The 22,503-nt window shown below is 38.5% G+C and overlaps 4 protein-coding genes, 1 long non-coding RNA gene and 1 pseudogene across 6 annotated transcripts; 3 read left to right on the plus strand and 3 right to left on the minus strand.

Moving 5' to 3' along the window:
- Positions 1-641: 641 nt before the first annotated feature.
- LOC125185609 (uncharacterized) lies at positions 642-3,054 on the plus strand. The gene is made up of 3 exons (XR_007170197.2): positions 642-2,123; positions 2,478-2,546; positions 2,761-3,054. It is a non-coding gene; the product is annotated as an uncharacterized LOC125185609 (long non-coding RNA).
- Positions 3,055-6,012: 2,958 nt separating this feature from the next.
- LOC125223278 (Pentatricopeptide repeat (PPR-like) superfamily protein) lies at positions 6,013-9,853 on the minus strand. The gene has a single exon (XM_048126356.2). It carries the CDS (start codon positions 9,626-9,628, stop codon positions 8,108-8,110), a length of 1,521 nt encoding a protein of 506 aa, XP_047982313.1. The 5' UTR covers positions 9,629-9,853; the 3' UTR covers positions 6,013-8,107.
- Positions 6,145-8,096, plus strand: LOC125223279 (thylakoid lumenal protein (Mog1/PsbP/DUF1795-like photosystem II reaction center PsbP family protein)). Its single transcript, XM_048126357.2, has 5 exons — positions 6,145-6,394; positions 7,168-7,277; positions 7,382-7,493; positions 7,568-7,795; positions 7,892-8,096. The coding sequence occupies exons 1-5, from the start codon at positions 6,145-6,147 to the stop codon at positions 7,954-7,956; spliced, it is 765 nt and encodes a 254-aa protein (XP_047982314.1). The 3' UTR covers positions 7,957-8,096.
- A 518-nt stretch (positions 9,854-10,371) lies between the features above and the next one.
- LOC125218085 (pentatricopeptide repeat-containing protein At2g29760, chloroplastic-like) lies at positions 10,372-12,429 on the plus strand. The gene has a single exon (XM_048119685.2). The coding sequence runs from the start codon at positions 10,459-10,461 to the stop codon at positions 12,313-12,315; it is 1,857 nt and encodes a 618-aa protein (XP_047975642.1). The 5' UTR covers positions 10,372-10,458; the 3' UTR covers positions 12,316-12,429.
- On the minus strand, positions 12,353-12,931 carry LOC125220388 (protein TRACHEARY ELEMENT DIFFERENTIATION-RELATED 6-like). The gene has a single exon (XM_048122558.2). It carries the CDS (start codon positions 12,878-12,880, stop codon positions 12,557-12,559), a length of 324 nt encoding a protein of 107 aa, XP_047978515.1. The 5' UTR covers positions 12,881-12,931; the 3' UTR covers positions 12,353-12,556.
- Positions 12,932-15,104: 2,173 nt separating this feature from the next.
- LOC125222340 (uncharacterized) lies at positions 15,105-21,988 on the minus strand (annotated as a pseudogene). The gene is made up of 6 exons (XR_016135681.1): positions 20,667-21,988; positions 20,394-20,537; positions 19,490-19,558; positions 18,501-18,917; positions 15,717-17,965; positions 15,105-15,372 (listed from the first exon to the last, which is right to left on the minus strand). The product of XR_016135681.1 is annotated as an uncharacterized LOC125222340 (transcript).
- Positions 21,989-22,503: the final 515 nt, after the last annotated feature.

Genomic DNA, 22,503 nt, shown 5'->3' on the forward strand with positions numbered 1-22,503 from the left:
TCATGACCCGTGCAAAATAGTTAGTGATGGTTTCACCTACTTTCATCTCCAGAATCTCGAAGTCTCTTCTCAGCGCTTGTAGGGCTGCACGCTTCACCCTAGCATTTCCTTCGAATTTCTTTTTCATGGAATCCCATATCTGCTTCGAGGTGCCTTTCTCCAGAATTTGCTCAAGAATTGTCCTGTCAATCGCACGGAACAGGTAATTCTTTACTTTGAGGTCCGTGGTCCTCAATTCCTCCAGTTTCTTCCAATCAGCATCACTCAACGATGCTCCTGCATTTGGTTCTTCATAACCAATCTCAATTTGACTCCAATAACCTTTAGATCTCAAAAGTTTTTCCATCAACATGCTCCAATGATCATAATGACCATCGAATCATGGTATGGCGGGCTGCATAAAGTTTTTCTCTTCACTCATTTTTTTTTCTTGTGACTCACTCTAAAGCTGCTGCTTTCTTTTCTCAGATCCCAGTGGGGGCTCTGGATACCAGAATGTAGGAATATTAGCTCTCACAAAATGATATTAAATCTGAGGGAATGAATAATTTATTGAAGTGCAAAGTGGCTATTTATAATAGCATTACAACGACTCAAATTGAAATAACAGTAGCTAAAAAGATGGTAACAATAAAATCAAATATGCTGACTATTCTAAAGAATAGGACTTTTTATTAACTGAATAACAAATCCTAACACGCGCCGCCTCGCTGGAGCACAGTCGCCATCAAATTCATACAATTGGAGCTTATCACCAATTGTTCGCACACAACAATGAATCGCACACTACCGTGCTCAGCCACTCAGGCAGAACGCTTCTTCACTGAGCTTATGGAGAAAGATGTGAAATTTCTCTCTGATTCGTGATTAGATTGGTGTGTTGAGATCGTTTGTTGTTGTGTTTGTCAGTATCAATGTTAAGATGATCGATTCACTTCATGATTGTAATGAATCAAATTCAATTCCGAAAATCTTGAGCTCGATCTGATATTCTGCTTGATTGATTTCAATGAATGATAACAATTTGCTGCTGTTCCGTGCTTATAATTGATTTCGGTTTATGATAAAAATCCGGTTCAATTCTGCAAATCAGGTTCAGTTCTTTTTTCTCTCTGGTACGGACTAGGGCGGCTGGGGTCTCAACAGCCACCGAAGAAGGCACCGGAGCCTGGCCGGTGAAGCTCACCGGCGGTTACATCATAGAGAGATAGATAGAGAGATAACAGAGAGAAGGATAGATTTCATTTCATTAAGCATAATCGGTCAATGCGTTTACATTCCCTATTTATTGGGTACTCTTGCCAGCTCAGCTAACTAATTAGCTAACTAAATGACAGCTCAGTTATCTAATTCTCAACTAATCAATCTTCTTAATCACTTAACTACTTCTAACTTGATCCTTAATTCGTCTCCAGCTCGCCTCAATCTTCCCTCTCTTCTTCTTCATCACTCCTTTTCACGTATCACTCTCCAGTTTCTTCTTCTTTTTTATGTTATTTTTAGTTTTTTGGTTAGCACATTATATATCAACTCTGCTGATTTCTCCTCCTCGCATCTTCTATCAGTTCAAAACGTATAAAATATGTCAATTTTATCTAGGGCATACTTTTATATGAAAATATTATCAATTTTTTTTGGAATACTTTCATTAATTCGATATGATGCTTAAATTGTTTGATTACCACTTTTTATATTCAAGTTTATGTAATTATAACTTGCATATTAACATCATAAACTGCTTCAAGGTATACTGTTCTGGCAGAAGCTGCCAAAGGGGGATATGCACACAAAACAGGGGCTTTTCTTAAAGTTATTTTCATCCTTGTTTCTTTATGCTGCTCGTTTCTGTTAAACATTGGTATATTCTTTTATGGGCTGGCCAATTCAAAAGTTTATTACAGTATTATACAGAATTTGCATTTCTGTTCTGAACTTATGTTATAGACCACTTGATTACTTGTTACTGCCATTCAGGTAAAGTTATATTCTAAAAGGAGACAGAGCATGTTATTCTCAGCAACCATGACTGAGAAAGTTGATGAGCTTGCCAATCTTTCCTTGAATAAACAAGTACGCTTGTCAGCTGATCCAACAGCAAAGCAACTAGCTGCATTAACTGAAGAGTGAGTCATTAGTAGCTTCCTCCACAGCTGCACGATTATGCCCACTTAAGATATCTTAAACCTATTGAGCATGATGCTACTATGTGCACTTATTTTATTGGTAATGACAACTTTTAGGATATCGTTAAACCTATTATGGATGCTACTATGGTGCATAATTGTGCAGCTGTGAAGGTTTTGTTTCTAGTTACTGAATTGTTTGCACATTATTCAGATTGGATTGTTGATGGCATAATCAAGTACATTCATTCTGAAGAGTTTAAAACAATAGCCTTAAACTTAGCAACACTTTGGTTTTCAATGGAATTTACAGCCTCTCTCTCTCTCTGTCATGTCTCATCACATATCTTGCAGATAGGGATTAAAATGACAAACCTCTTCACTACGAGGCATGGATTGACTAATAGAGGAATGAGCTCGTGGGTAAGCACTAAGCAAGGTCAACTGAGAGATTTTGTAGCTCTAGTTTCAATTCTTTTTGAATTTGAAAATGCAGATGCTTATGGAAATACATGTCCTGTCTAATTTTCTGTTACAGATTGATTTCTTTGTTTTGAGACTGGGATAATTACTATTTCCTAGTTACATTAGTCCTTTTTTTGCATTAGAGAATTTAAGCAGTTCTTTCTATTTGCAGGCTGATGTGTTAAGTCCTTTGCAGATAAGTTTGATCAAAGATTTGGAAATGAAAGAGATGGAGTTAATGAGACTGAGAATGAACAAGATATGAGTAGATGATAAATTTGCCAACAACAGTCCCACTATGGCTCGTGTGGATGGAAGGAAGGATTGGAGCTTGTTCATAATTGAGGCTTGTTTATGGAATGAATTCAACAAATTCCTGGCTAGACTTAGTTGTAGATTCGTAAATATTTACTGTGTTTAGTTAGTTTATATCTTATCAATCCCATAGTTTTCTCTTTTATTGTCAGATTCCTCAAATTTTTTGAAATTAATTTTTTTTAAAATATTAGTAGATTTGTTGGAATTTACATTTGCTTTAATATGACATGCAATGTTTGAAAACCGAGATGTTTTTGTAGCATCTCTAAGTTGTGGCTGCTAGAACTCTTCTCGTAGCCCGATTTGAATATATTGTGTCTCAAAGTTGTATTTTGGGACACTTTTTTTTGCGTCTCTAAGTGCAACATAGAGACGTTTTTTTTTAGTGTTCGTGTAGGTGATATATTTAACAACGCAAAATAGCGTCCTTAATTGAATTAAAAAGCGTCTTTATCCGTAACTTTTTTTGTAGTGTTCGTGTAGTTACGTGAGTGCGAGATCTTTGTGGAATGGAGAGAGTCACTTATATTAGGTGTAATCTAAAATCACTAGGAATGACTTTCTCCAACCAAAATAGATGATTCATTTTATTGATGACTTAAATCAGGTTATTTAAATAGCTTAATTGGAGATAAATTAATAACTAATGAGTAATGATAGTAATAAACAAATATGAAACCATTTATTATCATATTTTTTGATAAAATAATGTTTTTTCACGTGATGACTTAATCTCAGATTATGGGAATCAATTTTCTTTCACCAATTTTATGCAACACTAGATTTTTCCTCAATGCAACTCTTGAGCGAAGATTTATTTCACTAGTATGCATTAAATATATATTTATTTCGTCCTCCCAAGGTAGATGTTATGCTTTTCCTTTAAGTTTGTCACCCAATTTTTGTCTCAAAAAATTTAAATTTTGTATAATTTTTTTAATTTAAATTATTCTTTTACTTATCATATATTCTTATCAAACTAAAAGTAATTTTATTAGTATTCTAACGAAAAAATTATAATTTCATCTATTTATGCTTACATCTATTAGTATTATGTTACACGTTTCGATATATATGATGACCTAAATGCAATTTATCTATAAATTCAAGCAGTCCAAGTAATACCATCATAAGGGCGCGTTAAATTACTAACTTGCTAACTCATCAACATAGTATATTAAAAATATTAACATGATCACATTAAATTGTCAATACATATTTGTGTTGACATTTTAATAAACTGTGTTGACATTTAAATATCAATGTCAACATAATGTATTAAAATATCAACTTAAGTTTATGTTGACATTTTTAATGCGTTGCATTAATGAGTTAGCAAGTTAGCAACTTAAGAAAAGTTAGCAACAGATCACACCCCTACCATCACATTACATTCACTCACTGACTCACTCCGACCTCTTTTTTGGCCAACCTCTCAACTAATTAAGTTTGCAACATAAGAAATCCGAAAACGCATTTTGAAGCATTCCATTCAATGCTGGGGAGAATAATTTCATTGAAGAACCTAAAATACCGTGTTTTAGTTTTTTCAATTGAAAATTTTCATAGTTGTGTTATCGATTCTCTGTTTGTTTTCGATACTTAAAATTAAAATCATTCTTTTCAGCATTGAATTAGATACTAAAGAAACAAAATTTTCTCCAGTTTTTTGCTAAAAATTATTGTTGGCCATAATTAATCAGGATGAAGTGAGTGTGAGTATGTGTAACAATAGGCAACATGGTTGAGAAAAAGAAACGAGCAAGGCAAGGTGTGTGTCCAAATTTTTTTATTACTTAACATTTTTGATATTATAAGTATAATACTACACTTTTATCGATTTATGCTTTTTCTTGATGTAACAGAAGGCAGCTATAAATGTAATGAAAAATCATACACCAGAGGAAGCTTCGAGAATTCTTGGGGTACATACTTTTTTTTCCTTCTGCCATCATATGTCTTTGTTGTGTTACGTGTGTGTTTGAATCTTTCTAGCTCGCTTGATTAATGAGGTATATGCATTTTATGAATCTGATCATTTCTAATATGGAAATCGTTATTGCAGAAAATGGAAAGTTCTTCTTGTTAGGATCGTTGACTGCACATTAATTTGAAATGAATTTGATGAATTTCTGTAATGTTCTAGCTATTAATAAAGTCTGTTAGTGATTTTATCAATTTTATTCGAATCTTTCAAAATATTTCACGTTTATCTCTAGCATTTCATGATTGTATCATTTGTATTCTAACTATTTAGAGCACTAAATCAAAAGAGAATAAAGTATGGAAGAATGATATTTTTTTCTTTATTTAGAATTGTGTCATTTTGAGTATGATTAAAAAAAATATACAATTACTTTTCAGATACATGTTTGTTTGGTAAGAACAAAAAAAGGATAAACCGACAGATATTTGAAAGCTTGTTTGTATTGTTTTATATTCTATAATCCTTATTTTCTATTTAATGGGAAGAAATTAAAATGCATTCGATTTCATTAAGTAGCAAGTTTGGTAGGAGAAGACCTATATATATGAATATGGTAAGGAGAATTAGATCATACCCAACATATTTGTATCCCTCTCTTCCAAAGACTTTCCCGTAGCCCATAGTTTTCTAATAATTGCCCGTGATGGACACATTTCCTAGTAAAAAAGTTGGATGATCTAATTAGACCATAAGCATATTGAAAATTTCCCAAAATTTGAATGAGAAAAACATAAGCACATGACGGCGTTTACCACTTACCTATTTTTTATTTTGATTTTGCTCAAAAGAAGAGGGAGATATGAAAATTTATTATTTTTAGTGTAATTTTTCAAAAGTCTAGGAGTGAGCATAATTTTAGCGCGCCTTATTTCATAGTACTAGTAGTAATTTACGAGTTACAACAGCACCGTTACATCGTTTTCCAATTTGAGCTCCGAAATGGGCTTACTTCTAGATATTGGGCTTCAGAGCTATCCAGAGTTATTAATTTGATTTATTTGAATAAGACCAAACTCATCCTGAGCCTGTTTTAGTGATTTAGAAATTTCTGAAAAATGCTAGAATCAGCCATTAACTTATGGCTCATGAAAACCCACGAAGTAAACGACAAGAGATAAATAAAGATCGCTCAACCACCATCCATTCTTCACAAAAAAAAAACAGTTTTCGTAGACTAACTAAATTCATACATTGAGGAGAAGAGTTAAAAATATTGATCTGTCTCTACCTTTATTTGGCGTAGAGATTGGAATGGGCACAATTATGCAAACTGTTTCAAGCCTTTCTTGGAGGAATTGCCCTCCATCTCAAGAAAAACTTCACTCCAAAACTCAAAATGTTGAATTTGGAGGTGTGATTAATCGAAGGGAAGCTATAGCATCTGGGATTGCTCTACTTTCATCTGCAGCAGCGTTTGGATTTCCTGGAGATGGATTAGCAGTTGTTAAACAGGGTCTTCTGGCTGGGAGAATCCCTGGCCTCTCCGAACCTGATGAACAAGGTTACTCACTTAATAGTACTCCTACATGCCTTTGTCATTGTCTTTGTGTTTTTGTGTGTGTGTGTGAGAGAGAGAGAGATTTGAATCTTTTTGCATGATGGGAAACTTAGTTACTTAGTCTTGAATCTTAATGCTCTCTCTTGGAATTGTGTGTCTGACAGTAGTGAAAACATGGTTATGTAGCTTCGTTATACACACAATATACTAGAGGTATTTTCGGTTTGAAAGATTATATTTAGGGATTAAACATGTATTGTGTTTGTTTCATGTGATTGAATCTCGTAACTCAATCCTAAACTACATCACATGATAATCTTGTCGAATTATTTTGTCTAACAATCCGAACAACCACTAAGAGAATTAAAAATTTAATAATCCCTCTGTTTCCTAAAAATATAAACTTTCTATTTTAGGAAATGTGTCACACAATCCACTGACACTAATTTCACTACTTTTTCTCTTGCTTCCTTTTACTTTACCAATTTTACGTTAAAATCCGTGCCGTTTGCAAAGTTCTAATTTTTGAGGAAACGGAGGGAGTATAGGTTTATCTATCATTTACTTTGATGGACTGATTAATTTTGAAATCATCTGATCCATCGAACACTCAGTTATAAGTTTTAATTTATTTAGCATGTCAGAAAGTAATGACTTCAAAAGCAACAATATATCAGACTTGTTTATGCTGAAATATGTGGCTAATGAGGATTAAACATTCACGCCTTTGCATGTGAAATGAATGTAATCTTAAGATGTAGAAAATTCTCAGACAGGTTGGAGAACTTACCAAAGACCAGAGGATAAGTCTGGCGGCCATGGCGTCGGCTGGAGTCCCATTATACCGTATAAATTCTCCGTGCCTGCGCCTGCCGAATGGAATGAGGTAAGCATCAATGCCTCAAGTGACCTTCAAATGTTCCATCCTGAGATTCTTTCATGTTATCCCTTATACATTCTTCCGAGAATCTCTTATGTCTGGCCCAACAGGTTCCTGTGTCGATTGCTGATTTAGGAGGAACGGAGATTGACCTGAGGTTCGCCAGCCCCAAAGAGGGACGCCTTTTTGTCATTGTCGCGCCTGTCCTGAGATTTGCAGATGGTTAGTCACGTAAATCAGATGTGATGCCATAAGCAAAAACGATGCCCTGATCATCATCTCACCATATTTTGCAGATCTTGGTGATAACGCCACAATAGATCGAATAGGAACGCCAGAGAAGGTCATAAGTGCATTCGGGCCAGAGGTGATCGGTGAGAATGTCGAAGGAAAGGTTTTGAGCTCTCAAGTTGCAGAACACGAGGGAAGAACGTATTACCAGTTCGAGTTGGAGCCACCTCATGTTATAATCACAGCAACGGCAGCAGGAAACCGCCTCTATCTGTTCAACGTGACAGGAAATGGTAAATCATTTGTTGCCTTCACTTCAAACCTCAAACTGCAAAATGTGGCTTCTCCAAATAACTGATTTTTACAGAAATCTGGTTCTCACTTGTCAGGACTCCAATGGAAGAAACATTACAAGGACTTGAAGAGGATAGCCGACTCATTTAGGGTCGTCTAATGCAGAAACTCATGTAATCGACACAAACCTCCAACATCTATTATTCAAGAAAGCCTAATGAATACTTGAGAATTGCTTTTGTGAGTATGTTTTCTAGCATTGGAATTCTTGATGTTGAATGATAAAACAGAGATTCTTGATGTCGAATGCCTTAAGCCGCGAGCACACTGTATCCGGTTATTTTCTCGCAATCTGTAGCTGAAAAGGCGACACGCATTATCTCAGCCATCTCCCATCTTTCAGAAGCTGCATAGATATTCGACAGAAGCCTATAGTGATGAGAATGCTCATTTATGAACTCCAACACCTTTGCTGTCATATAGGTATCAGAGTGGGTTCTACATGCCCCCAGCAGCGACCCAAGGATCGCATCACTTGGCTCCATGGGCATCCCCTTCACTAGATTTAACGCATCCTCAAGCCTCCCTGCTCGTCCCAGAAGATCAACGAGACACCCATAATGCTTCACACTGCGTTTCACTCCGTATCTCTCCATCTTCGAAAATGACTCCAACCCCTCTTTGACTAAACCTCCATGCGCGCACCCAGAAAGAACAGAGAGGAATGTGATCTCATCGAGTCTCATGCTTGACTCTTCCATTCTGGTAAAGAGCTCGATGACCTCCCTGCATCGGCCATGAACGGCCAATCCAGTTATCAAACTATTCCAAGTTGTAGAGCTCTTTTCCAACGCCTCCTCAAAGATCAGCCTAGCGGTTCCTAGATCTCCACATTTTGCATACATGTCGACCAATGAGTTAACAACGAACTCGTTCAACTCAATCCTGCTGTTAAGAAGCCTCTCATGAATCTCTCTGCCAACATCCAACATCCCTGCTTGAGCACAAGCTGAAAGAACACTTACAACCGTGACCTCGTTTGGTTCAAAACCATCTTCTTGCATCCTCGTAAAAGCATCCATCACTTCACTATACATCCCATTCTGTGCATATCCAGAAATCAACGAATTCCAGATCACCAAATTCCTCAAACTCATCCCATCAAAAATCTCTCTCGCCTTCACCGCATCACCTCTCTTGAAGTAGCCTTTTATCATAACCGACCACACGTAGAAATTCCCCACTCCCATCTTCTCGAACACCTCCCTCGCCGCCTCCATATTCCCATTGCTGGCGTACACGCTGACCATCGAAGTCCACGTCACCACAGTCTTCAAACCCTCGGGCACAGCATCAAAAACTAACCTAGCCGTAGCCATATCCCCATTTCTGGCGTACCCAGTGATCATGGTGTTCCAAGTGACTGACGTCCTCTCCGTCATCATCGCAAACAAGGCCGACGCAGCTCCCGTGTATCCATTCCACATGTACCCTCCAATCATCGTATTCCAAGAGACTAAATTTCTATCAGGCATTTCGTCGAACTGTTGGCGCGCACTCGCTATGTCGCGACATTTACCGTACATGTCGATCAACGATGTCCCCACTATCACATTGCTTTCGATTCCCGACTTGATGATTTCAGAATGCACAAGTTTCCCGAAATTAAGCAGAGAAAGTGAAGCGCAGGCTTTGAGGACTAAAGGGGCGGCTGGGATCACAATGCCTCCGCAGCAGCGGCGCATTCGGATGTACGTCAAGATTGCGGCTTTAGGTTTTCCGTGGTTGATGCAGTTTTTTATGGAATCAAACCAACCGGCGTTTGGCCTCATCGAGAGCAGTGTTGGCTTTCGTCTTTGCCCCCAATTATAATTATGATGAAATTCATTCAAACATACAGCTTTAAAGAATGGAGTGAAGTGGAGAATATGCTTTCATTCATTATGGAAAGCTAATAACAACAGCTTCCACCACAACTCCTACAAACACTACTCCGCCCGCCGCCGGAAAAGTCCGAGCTTGACGGCAAAACCCTAGACCCTTTTCTGCCGTGAAGACAGAAATCCCTTGCATTTACAGAGAAGGCTGATTTTTTATAAATTAGGTTAAAATTTATAGTGGGTAATTTGGTAAATTACAAATAGTGGAAGAGAAATAATAATAATAATAATAATAATAATAATAATAATAATAATAATAATAAACAAGAGAAAAAAGATATTCCCTCCGTCCCCGATTAGAGTCACAATTTGACCGGGTACGGATTTTAAGAAATGTAAAGAAAAGTTGGTTGAAAAAGTTAGTGGAATGTGGGATCCATTTTTTTATATTGGTTTTATAATAAAATGTGAGTGAATTGAGTTAGTGGAATGTGAGACCAACTTACTATTTATTGTAAAAATGAAGTGTGACTCTTAACTGGGGACGGACCGAATTGGAAAAGTGTGACTCTTAATCGGGGCTAATCGGGGACAGAGGGAGTAAAAAATGAAATAATAATAATAATAATAATAATAATAATAATAATAATAATAATAATAATAATAAACAAGAGAAAAAAGATGAAAAATCAAAAATCCACAATTTCTCAAATAGAACACATATAGATTTGATACTCTTCTCCTGCAACCTAATTGAGCTGTTTCACCACCCATGAAAATCAATGGAGCATCATCTGGGAATTATATTGCAGAAATGCAAAACAGTCAACCAATTGAAACAGACCCATCTTCAAATTCTCATCAACGGCTTAAAACATAGCAACTTTTTAGCAGTCAAGCTCATGCCACTTTCCTCGGACTTGATCTCGTTCGATCACGCTCTAAAACTGTTCAATGATTTGCCGACTCCAAATCTCATCTCTCACAATACATTGATCAAGTGCTCGATCGGAAAGTCCCACAAAATCGCAGCCGTCGCTTACAACAGAATGCGAGAGTCGGGCATTTTGGCAAACAGTTTCACTTTCACATTTCTGCTTAGTTGCTTCGCGTCATTTCAGAAGCTACGATGCGGCGAGACGGTGCACGGTCATGTTTTGAAGATCGGATATTCGTGTAGCGTGTTTGTGATGAACAATCTCCTGGATTTCTACAGTAAGTGCGCGGCGGATTTGGGTGTGGTCGTGAAGGTGTTCGATGAAATGTCTGAGAGAGATGCTGTCTCGTGGAACACGATGATCAGGGCGTACATGAGCTGCGGGGAGGTAGCTTGCGCGATGAGGCTATTCGAGGCGATGCCGGGGAAGAACTTGGTGTCGTGGAACACCGTTGTTTCGGGGCTCGTGAAGGGAGGCAGGATGGAGCTGGCTGATGAGGTTTTCCAGCGAATGCCCGAGAGGAATAGCGTGTCTTGGAACACGATGATCTCGGGCTACATCAAGCTAGGCGAGTTGGGGAGCGCGAGGGAGTTGTTTGATCAGATGCCGGAGAGAAGCATAGCTTCTTGGACGACAATGGTCTCGGGCTATGCGACGAATGGTGACATTGCCTCTGCAAGAACGGTATTCGACCAAATGCCATCGAAGAATGTGATCTCGTGGAATGCTATGATCGCTGGCTGCGTTAGCAACAACACTTTTGACGAGGCTTTATCTGTTTTTCAAGAAATGCTGGTCGATGGAGGATGCAGGCCCGATCAGACGACGCTGATCAGCATCCTGTCCGCCTGCACGCACTTGAATTCGCTTGAACATGGGAGATGGATCGAATCATACATGAGGAAGAACAAATTCGAGCTCTCGCTTCCCCTAGGAAATGCCTTGATAGACATGTTCGCCAAGTGTGGGGATCTAGAAAGCGCGGAAATCATCTTCCACAAGATGCCCCGGAGATGCATCATCACCTGGACCACAATGATCTCGGGGCTTGCAGTAAATGGCCGTTGCAGGGAAGCCCTAGACCTCTTTGGCACCATGTGTGCGGAAGGCCAGGAGCCCGATGATGTGATCTTCATTGCGGTGCTCTCAGCCTGTACCCACGGAGGGCTGCTCGAGGAGGGGAAGGCATTGTTCAAGCGAATGGTGCAAGAATTTGGGATTGAGGCGCGGATTGAGCACTACGGATGCATGGTGGGCGTTCTTGCTCGAGCAGGGAAGATAGAGGAAGCCATTAGGTTTACAGAGAGTATGCATTTGGAGGCTAATTCAGTGATTTGGGCAACTCTGTTATCTGCTTGTAAACTCCACGGAAATAGGGATTTGATGGAGTTGTTGAAAAGAAAGATTTTGGAACAAGAACCTAATAATTCCAATTATCTGAAGCTGATCACAGACTTGAGCTCTTCTGCTGGGCAGTGGCACGAGGCCTCGATTTTTCGAGTGGCTGCTCGAGAACAGGGGAGGGGGATAGTTACGGGCTGCAGCTCGATTCATGTGGGAGAAAGTGTTCATGAATTTGTTGCTAAAGATACCAGCCACCCAAAGAGAAAGGAGGTTTATAAAGCTTTGAGGAGTTTAAATAGACAAATGAAGCCTCTATTTGGCGGAGGAGATCACCTACTACATTTGGTGTCAACGTAGATTAAATCGTGTCATGTTAATTTCATGTAACCGAAACTTGTACCAACTGACAGTTATGTTCGAACGTTTCATTATTAACCCCAACCCTCTAAATTTAGCGGGTTATTCAGGTCAGTTCACGGGTTTCAGAACCCTTTACATGCGTAGAATAAATGGATAATATACAAAATACATTTGAAAAAAGCAGAAAATTTATTACAAATAACATTAATTATTTCACCATACATGAATAAGCAGAAAATCAGTTGGAAGCAGAAGAAGCTCCTTTCTCAATATCAGCATAATGCATATGTTTGCCTTTCAATTCCTTCTCCTTCTTGATGAAATCTTCCTCAATACTCTCGTCTTTTTCAATGGATAGAGCTATGGTCTCTGCTCCCATAGGCCCCTTCATAATATCATCCTTCACCCTCACATGCTCGTCGCGGCGTATGACTTCAGCCTCCTGCATCTTCTTCTCCTTCCTCCTACTCAACAAGTACCACATTGCTAGTAGGCAGAAGGCCAGGAAGAAGAACCACCCGAATGAGACAACGAACACGATGTAGACGGTATGAACAGCCATTTTTCAAATTACGATGATTTGAGTTTGTTTGAGAATGTTGATGAAGGGAGATATGGCTGTGCCTCTATTTATATTGTGATGACTGATGAATGCATATCATGTTTTGTAGTACTTGCTTTTAAGGGTTGAGAGACTTGGCTCCTATGTTAAGATGTGGTGTTGATTGCAGTGGAAAACACTCCTTCATTCACAAGTTTACATTAATTATGGGATTTCTTTCTGCAAACAATTTATGTAAATCTTGTCAGAAAATATTACATAGGATTATACGTAACATTTTTGAGGTGTTACCTACCACCCGAATTTGCTGTCATTGTATAACGTTGGGGACATGCTACCACATTTTTGTTTTTGTTTTTATATTTATTTTTGGTTTCAATATATAACCATAATTTTAATAGGGAGAATTATATTATTGGTTCATAGAGATTGCACTAATATCATCTCTGGCCTCTATTTTTAAAAATAAGGTCACATATCTATGTATATAGATATAGTAATGTTGGAAGGACTTTTGCACTTTTAAGATACTTTACGAAATACTCTCAAGCTATGAGAGCTATTTATTTATGTATATATTTCATGAAAAATAGAACCGTCACTTCGACTATAAATACTTAGTTCATTCATTTATGTTGTATTTTTCAAGAGAAGACGTCGAAGTATGTGACAAATAATGTTTGGCACGATGCATACTTGAAGAAAAATGAACAAACCAAAATGACGGTTCTCTCTCTAAAAAAGAAGACATAAATAACTCTTATAGCATGAATGGTGTTTTGATCCAGAAAAATACAAAAGTTCTTCAAGCAATATTATAGTATTAATGATCGGGGATTGCAATATTATATCAATAACCATGGATGTCGGTGATATTTTAAAGATAGACATCGCGGATAAAATTAGTACAATGTCCAAAGACTCAAAATGTAATTCTCTCATTTTTAACGTAAGTAAATTTTCTCTAAGACAGAGAAGAGATCAAGTAGATCTCCGAATGTTAAAACACAAAAAAGAATGTATGAATCTAAAAGTGTATAAAATGAATAAATTCTAAGAGATAATCGGTACAATATATATTGATGCTACGGTATTACATCCAGAGATGATTGGTACAATATATATTGATGCTACGGTATTACATCCAAGCCAGGATAAAAAAATGTCAATATTATCTCTATTACTTTATTCTCTTCCCACTTTAATTATTCATTACTCTGTCCGTTCCAACTAAGTTGAGTTGTATTCTATTTTGGGATGTCCTAACTAAGTTGAATCATTTCTTTTTTTGACAAAAACAAAACATTCAATCACTTCTATTTTTCATCACAATTTCTTAATATCAGTGCTTAAAAGTTTTGACTCAACTTAGTTGAGATGAGTGAGTATCATTTTTCCAAAACGAGTGATCAAAATGCAATGTTAGTAATACTCTTGGTCCTTGGACACACTCAGAATCACGTCTAGCTCCAATAGGACGTTTCTAAGCCATACAGATTCCTTAGCGGCTTAAAATGCAACTACATATTCAGATTCCATGGTGGAGTCCGTGATGTATTTCGGTTTCACACTCTTCCATGTAACGATTCCCCCTGATGAAGGAAATATAGTCAGATGTAGATTTCCTTAAATCTCGATCAGTTTGAAAAATCATAATCGATATATCAAGCACAACTCGTGTCAAACACAACTCGTCTAGCTGATATACCAACATATACCCCTTAGTCCTTTTTAGGTACTTAAGAATGTTCTTCACAACAGTTTTCAACAAAGCAAATATCAGATCTAGAGAATTTAAACTGCTATAATTTCTTCTTTATCTAGATATGACTTGGACACATCTATAAATAATTCAATGATGAAGGGGTAATAACCTTTCTTGAATTTTTCCATGCTAAAACGTTTCAGCACTATAGTGATGTAGAATTTCCGAGATAAGCACAACATCATTTTCCACAATCTCAAATGACCTTAATCCCAAGGATGTGCCTAGCTTCTCTGAAATCCTTCGTCTCGAACTCAATGACGAGTCTTCTTGTCGTTGCTAATCAATAGGATGTAATCAATGTAGAGTAACAAGAACACCACATTTCCATTTACTTTCTACATTTCCATTTACACACGACTTTTGATAGGCCAGTATTCAAATCCGATGAACTTGACAAAGGTCCAATCAACTTGAAGCTCGCTTAAGTCCATAAATATGCCTTTTCAAGCAGCCAAAGGAGCAAAAAAGGTGTTCTATTATGCTTAAACAACACAAAGAGTTCCAAAAATGTTTCTCAGAAAGGGCTGTGCAGTTCCAATACACATCCAAAAAAGTTCTAAGAAAATAATAACAATCTTAACAAACTAAACTAAAAGTAACTTAAATGCAATGCACAACTGCATAATGGAACACTTCATCATAGTGCCGCCAATCTAAGGTCTAAAAACAGATCAGGGTAAAAAAGTGATTCAAGAATCTGTCTTTAGACACGGTCCACGTAAGCCTGTAGAGAGAACACGAGTTTGTGTTAGAGTTAGGAGTCAAAACTACTACTCGATCACAAACAAAAATATGATGACAAATGAGCAACGGAATACAAGAGATCTCAAGGTCAGCATGATGGAAAAGAATAAAATGTTGCATAAACTCAATTTTCGCACAAAACTCAAGTTCAATAATTCAGCTGGAAGAAGTAATAAGACTGGGATTTGGAGGCCGAGATTACGAGCTGATTGTGCCAATATCAGAGGAAAAGAAGATTAGGTACAACCACTGCACAAAAGTATCAAGGAAATCATTTGACAAACTAGAGGACTCGACTAGAACTGATTGGATAACACAGTTTACCTGTACAAGTTTCGTGATTTTGGGTTCAGAAAACGAGAGATACTGCTCAACTTTCTCTTGCGTCTTTGGAATGTGATCGGTTTGAATAGAGCTTGTAATTTTGTCCACCACTTTTTTTACAATATTTTTGTGAACGTCTCTGCTCATTCGCCCTTCCTTCCATTTAGGCTTCAGTTTATCCTTCACAAACTCTATCAGAGAATTTTTAAACAGGCGTGCCCCTTTATCATCCTTGTTACCAATACCCTCGTCAGCTTTACCATGACCGTCTAAAGTTTCAGATTGCTTACTGACTTGAACTCCCTTACTTTGCTCGCCCATGCCACCTTTGACTTCATCACATTCTGCATTTTTATGTGCCATCTCTTGCTGTTCTGGTGACCTTCCAGAATGATCTATTACTGTATTATCTGTCTGGCATTTTAGTGCCTTCTTCATGCTCATTACTATTTCTTCCATTCTCCTCGGAACTGATTGGATCATGAGAAACTGTAACTTGATTGATTTGCATTTCTGTGCAGTCAAGTGGAACGTGGCCAGAGGCATTAGACGTAGAAAGCACCATCCCTAAAGAATTGGAGACTTCTTCAATTGGATTTTTTGTAGAATGTTGATTCTCAAATCTTTGATTTGGGACAGGAGGAACTTGCTGTAGAGAAGTAGAAGGAAGAGTGTTTGTATATTGAGCAGACTGCTCACTGATTACAGAATTCGGATAAGACAACATGGTGTTTGTCTCTGACATTCCAGCCATTTGGATAGCATTTTGAAGTTTCTGAATCTGAGACAAATTCAAATTAGCAACATGGTGAATCTCAGCCCCATTCAAGGCTGGCATATCTTTGCTACCAGCTTCCGTGGAAATAGATGAACTCCCAAGAAGTACACTTTTGCCATTTTGATGCAAGTTTTGTGCAGAAATAAAAGCTTCAAAAGTGGCATTTCTGGAGTCTTTCACCTCATTAGTAACGTCAGAGTGGAATGAACTTACCACACTGTTTTCTAATTCTACTACTCCATGGTTCTGATGCTGAATATGTGAAACTGGAGAAACATTCTGCTGCCAGGCATTCAAGGGAAACCTTTGATCTACCTGCAATTTGTTCGTATTTCCATCCGGATTTTGCAACTGTGAACCATGAAACACAAGAACATCCTGTTTGGCCAGTATATTTTCCTCGATAGCAGATTCAGTAGTACCTACATCTCCACCATAACTGCCATTTCCTGCATGATGTACAGGCACTAAATTATTTGTGTGTTGTGGCAGCCCCCAATTTACTTTCTCGTTTCCCAAACTGTGGCTCATTCTATTGTTTTGTCCTGCATTACTGTTGTCAACAGTGCTTTCAGTAACAATAACAGTAGAACTATCCCCCCCAAAAGGTTTGATATCATTTGAGATTCCAGCTGCCTCATTACATGATTCCCATGTCAGGCCATCCCTCTTGTTCACCTTATCATGTGAGCTACGGTCATTGTCACGTGAGTTATGGCCATTGTTGACTTTGCCCAGTCTACCCTCTAAACGGTTGAAATTGGGATCCTCATGAAAGAATTTGCAATTATCCCGATCACACTTGCCTGCTGCAAAATACTTACAAAGTGGGTTCCTGTTTCTATAAGGTTGGTGCTCAGGGTCCTTATCTGAGGAGGAACGTTTAGCACCTTCAACAGAGATTTCATCAGAAGCAACATGGTGAGAAAATCTGCAATTGTCTCCCCACCTACAACTACCCTTAACAAAGTTTCTGCACGGTACATTGCGACTGTTGTTTAGGAATTGCTCATTCTCTCCATGATAAGGATCAGAAGCATCACTCCTTAATTCAATCCGGGCACCTCTGCTGTAAGCCTGTTTAGAATCATTTCCATGATCTGCCCTACTTCTACGACTCTCTGATGTGTCCCTTCCCCCAAGGCCACCATCCCTGTGATTAGTGTTCTTTGGTAGAATATATTTGCTTAAATCGTCTCTCCTGCCCCTTCCTGGAGCAAAATCAGCTTCATTTGACATCTCAGGTAGACTTCTACCGTCACTCCATCCAGAAGCTTGATGTTTGTAATCTCCTAAAGGGCTACGGCTTCTTGTCCAACCCTGTGCATCACTGTCACTTCTGCTTCTGCTTCTGCTTCTGTTCTCTCCCCTTGTTCTTCCCCTTTCCCTGCCCCTACTCAAGCTCCTACTGCGACACCTGCCTCTACTCCTGCTCCTGCTCCTGCTTCTACTCCTACCTCTTCCTTGGTACCTACAATAATAAGAAAACTATCAAACATGCACATTCTGTGTGATCAACGAAAGGAATGCACCACATTCCCTACATTTCCTATTTCCTTTCAAGAAGTTTTAAAATAAGACTCCACTCCACATATGCCAACTTATGACTATAGGTAGAAGCTATTTTGTTATATACCCCAAAAATATCACTGTCTAAGAACTTAATAGCATTTCATCATATCTTATGTTGTGGCATAGAAAGATTATTTAGAGTTACTTATAAACTGAGAGAAACTAGAAGTGAGGTCAGAAAACAACAACTGACATGTCGTAATCTTATTATGTATAAGCCGAAAACAAGGCAAGGTTCATCATAAATCTGCAAAATTTTTAACATTGCAATTAAAAAGTATTCCAGCAAAAACATGATAAATAAGTTGTCAGAAGAGTGAGATCAGCCCAAATAGGATTGGCAGATACCTCTTAACCGAAAAAAGTGACATGGATAGCACAGTAAAGAATTAAGCTTCCCTTAACACAACTTAGAATTACAGATACTGATGTACCTGCGAGAATGGCTTTGGTTATCTTCAAGTAAGTGGTTTTATTTGAACTCGGGAGACATATCCTGATAATAACTATTTTCAACACCTATTTCCTTTTCTTGATATGCATTCTCGCTACTTCTGGGATAGCTGCCATTTATCCAATCAACTGGGTCTTCATGAATTGATTCCATAGATGGGTGACCAGAATGATACCTGAACTTCGGCAATCCGTGAGATCCAGATGCAGGAAATTCATGATTTTGTTCACCACTATGACTGGGATGTTTGTCTTTACCTATCCCACTATGATTTCCAGTAAAAGGTTTTGTTTCTGCTTCCTCACTCCACAATGATTTGCGTTTTCTACGTTCACCCATAGAGAACCTGTGCTAACAAAAGCTTGCAGTATATTTGCCTTAGTTCATGCAGCTGAATCTGTGCAAAGAAAGCAATATAGAAAACTCAGCATTCTTGCTCCATTTCAGGTTTAACAAATGTTATCTTCTCGGAATATACTACTCAACCATATTCTCAATGAAGAAGTCCAATTAAATGAAACTTCCCATAAAAACACAAGAGTTTGGCATAAAAAATGAAATGCGCTGGTCTCTGAGCGTGATTGATACTTTACCAATGAAATATTATTACACAGTAGCAGACTTCATTAAGCTCCTACAAGAATAATGCAAGCCAATTCTAATCATGCATGCCATTTCTTTTTCAATCTTTTCTTCGCGAGCACGCAGGGGGGGGCGGACAAATACACTTCACACGATATCTAAAAGATGAACTGACAAGCCACAAAAAGAACACCATTGAAATCATAAAAATACTGAGATCTTCCATTCATGTATCTACATATATCTTAGAGGTGAATCATTCCCAGCACAAGTCAAAGCTTCATTCCAGTTGATTTAATATGCCTATAGAGTAGCGTACTGAACCCAACTTTTGGCCTAGAACTGACCCAGACGCTCGGATAATAAAAATGCTAACTTTTCACTTACGGTCAAGTGGAATGTCTGAGAGACTGGAGAGCATTCCCATTATATGATGTGAATCTCAAAAAAGCTCATCTGAAACATGGCCATAATATTAGATAAACAAACACACAAAAAGTTATATCCTCAGATATTTCCTTTATCTTGTAGATGTAGGCAGTTAGATTATCGAACCATGATACTGATACAGGTAAATAGTTGAGAAATGCTACTCCATATAAGCGGCAAGAAAAGCCACTCTGACTTTTAGTATTAGGTGACATTCACTATCTTTCCAGATATGCTATGCTCCAATTAATGCCAAGCAACATGCCAAAATTAGTCCTAATCTTTATCTCCAATTAACATCAAGTGCCTCAGGAACCCGAATCAGAAAAGTTTACCAAATTATGCAATATATGCAGAAAATGGATGAAATTGAAGGCAAACAGATAAATCCCCAACCAAAATACTCTTTTAATTCCAAATCTGGCTCAAAGTTCACAACTTTTCAGCTACACCTTCACAAGCACCTAACACTTGTTAGCTCAATTTGGAGGGAACCACAGAAAAGTAGTTCACGGTCAACACAGATGTAATACCCACTGTTTTACTATTAAGTTTCTCGCGAAACTTGAGATACATGTCATCATTTAGTTATTTTTTCGATTAAATGAAATGGATGTTAAAACTTTTATTTCATGCATAATTAAAAGTTGATTTATGAAATACTCTCGAATAAGAAGAGGCAAGCGAACCAAGATCGAGTATGTGCTTTTCTTTAAAGCTAAAGTCAAGTTCATAATGGATACAAGTCGACACTTTGGATTAGAACGGGTACAAATACCAAAGCTTAGTGTTCAATACATAAATGGATGTATATGAATTAAGTATATAAAGTTTTTAAGTACAAAAGAAACTAATAGTGCACCTATAATTAAATAAGTGAATAAATGCTTCTTGGGCCTATTCTCTTCAGGCACAAACCACACCCGAGGCTCATTAGTCCAGCCCGTTGGTAGAGGGCTGTCGGCCCAAAGAGCAGCCCAATAACTCTTCCTCCTATGACTACCACCTGCAAGATACAAACCATAGTTGATGAATAAAGACATAAGAAATTAAAGAACTTTTATTAGAGGAAAGGAGACAACCCATCTTTAACAATGGAGGACCAAGGACTTATCCAAGAAGGTATTAAACCCACCTGCAGCATCTCCTAATCCCAATAGCTCCTGCCTTCTCTCCAATCACTACCTGCAACAAACCAACAAAGTATTTAAATGCAAGAGTACATGTACTCCAAAGATAGAAACAAACCAAACTAAACAAAGTAGGATGAAGATCGCCAAAAGGGATCTTGCTGCAATAAGAAAACAAAGGGGAAGCTCAGTCCATTTATTCCTTCACAAGTACTATCTCACAAACAGCCAACCAATGTGAACAAAAGAGCCAAAGAATGCAGATTCGATTTTTGCCATATCTCAACAAACTGCAGCAGCAGCTTATATAAATGTCTTCCCCTTCAATATCTGTTTCCCTTCACCACTCACCACTTCCCTTACTTCACAACAAGGAGTTCCAGAGTGGCAAGTGACCTTGGAAGAGTTAGGAGCAGAATTTTGTAAGAGAATAGCTACTGCAAGAGGTATAACACCCTCTCTTCCCCACCATACTTATAGAAACATGAAAGCATGAACACTTGAGAACAAGTAGGCACGGCATATTAGAATTTCAAAATCTTAAGTAGCTTTCACAAAAGGGGAACTCCGAGAAACAGTGTGCTTAAGATTTGCTTTTAGCAACTTTCATAATAATCAAAACTCCTTCCAATGAACTAAACTTTCCCCAAAATCACAACTTTAAAACACATTAGCCAAGACCTCCAACATCACAAAGGACATGCTCAAAACTGGAAATCTAGAATAAAATGTAAACTAAGGGCTTAAATACGAGACTTAGCTTAGAAGAGCTGCCCGGCAGGCGACGGAGCCCCGAGGATCACCGCGGAGCAGCAGCTGCCGCTCCCCGAGCCTTGGACGGCGATGACGGATGCTGCCGCGGAGAAGCGGCGAGGCCTCAGCCGCGTGGCAGCGACGGCACCAGCTCGTCGTCGTTCCAGAGCTGGCGGCTGGCTGGAGGTGCTGCACCGTTGTGTAGCAGTCGAGAGGGGGAGTCAGGGAGGCGATGCCTCCTCTCTGCTGCTGGACTCGCCGAGGACGTGAGTGTGAGACGGAGGCAACAGACGTGAGTCTTCGGTGAGTGTCGTAGCTGCCTCGCGAAGGAGGCAGCGGCGAATGGCGACGAGCGGCGATGGCGAATTCGCCGGAGACCGCGAGGGAAGATGAGAGGCGCTGCTTCTCTATCCTCGCGACTTAGATAGAAGAGGGGAAGGGGATCGAATTTCGGCGGCGCAAGGAGGCGCCGACTGGAGCGGCGAACGACGAGGGATGAGGCGTCGCGCCGCTGCTTCTCCTCCGAGCGGTTTTTCTCTCAATTAGGGATTTAGGATTTGGGGATTTTGAGAAAGAAGAGAGAGAGAGAGTAGGGACCGATGGAGATGGGAAGAGGAAGTTTGGGCCATTAGTGCTTGGGCCACTATTAGTTTTTGTTTTGGGCCTCTATTAACTAAAATCATGGGCTAAGGTTTTAAATAGAGAATGGGCTATAATTCTTTTGATGATCTAAGAAGTTGGGCTAATAATTAAAATAAAGTAGGAGATTGGGCCTTAGCCTAATTAAATCATGAGCCCACCTATGTTGCTCAATCAAATAATTGAGGTTAAGTAATGATCCGCTAATTAATTCCACGACGATAAATTTAATTTCCGGACCTTAGCTTAAGTGCTCGAATAATTAATGATAAGAATTGATATGCTAACGATGAATAGACCTCGAGTTATTTTGAATGCTTGAATAAATGGCATAGGAGGTAACACCCTCTAGTTAAGCGAATAATTTTTCCAAATAAATTAAATCTACTGATTTAATTAATGTTCAAGAATTCTAGAACTTTTTCTAGAAAAATAAGAAAGAGAATAACA

The sequence above is a fragment of the Salvia hispanica genome, chromosome 1 (assembly GCF_029641045.1).
Source record: "Salvia hispanica isolate PSC_SH4W2 chromosome 1, Shi_PSC_v1, whole genome shotgun sequence".
Lineage (NCBI taxonomy): Eukaryota > Viridiplantae > Streptophyta > Magnoliopsida > Lamiales > Lamiaceae > Salvia > Salvia hispanica.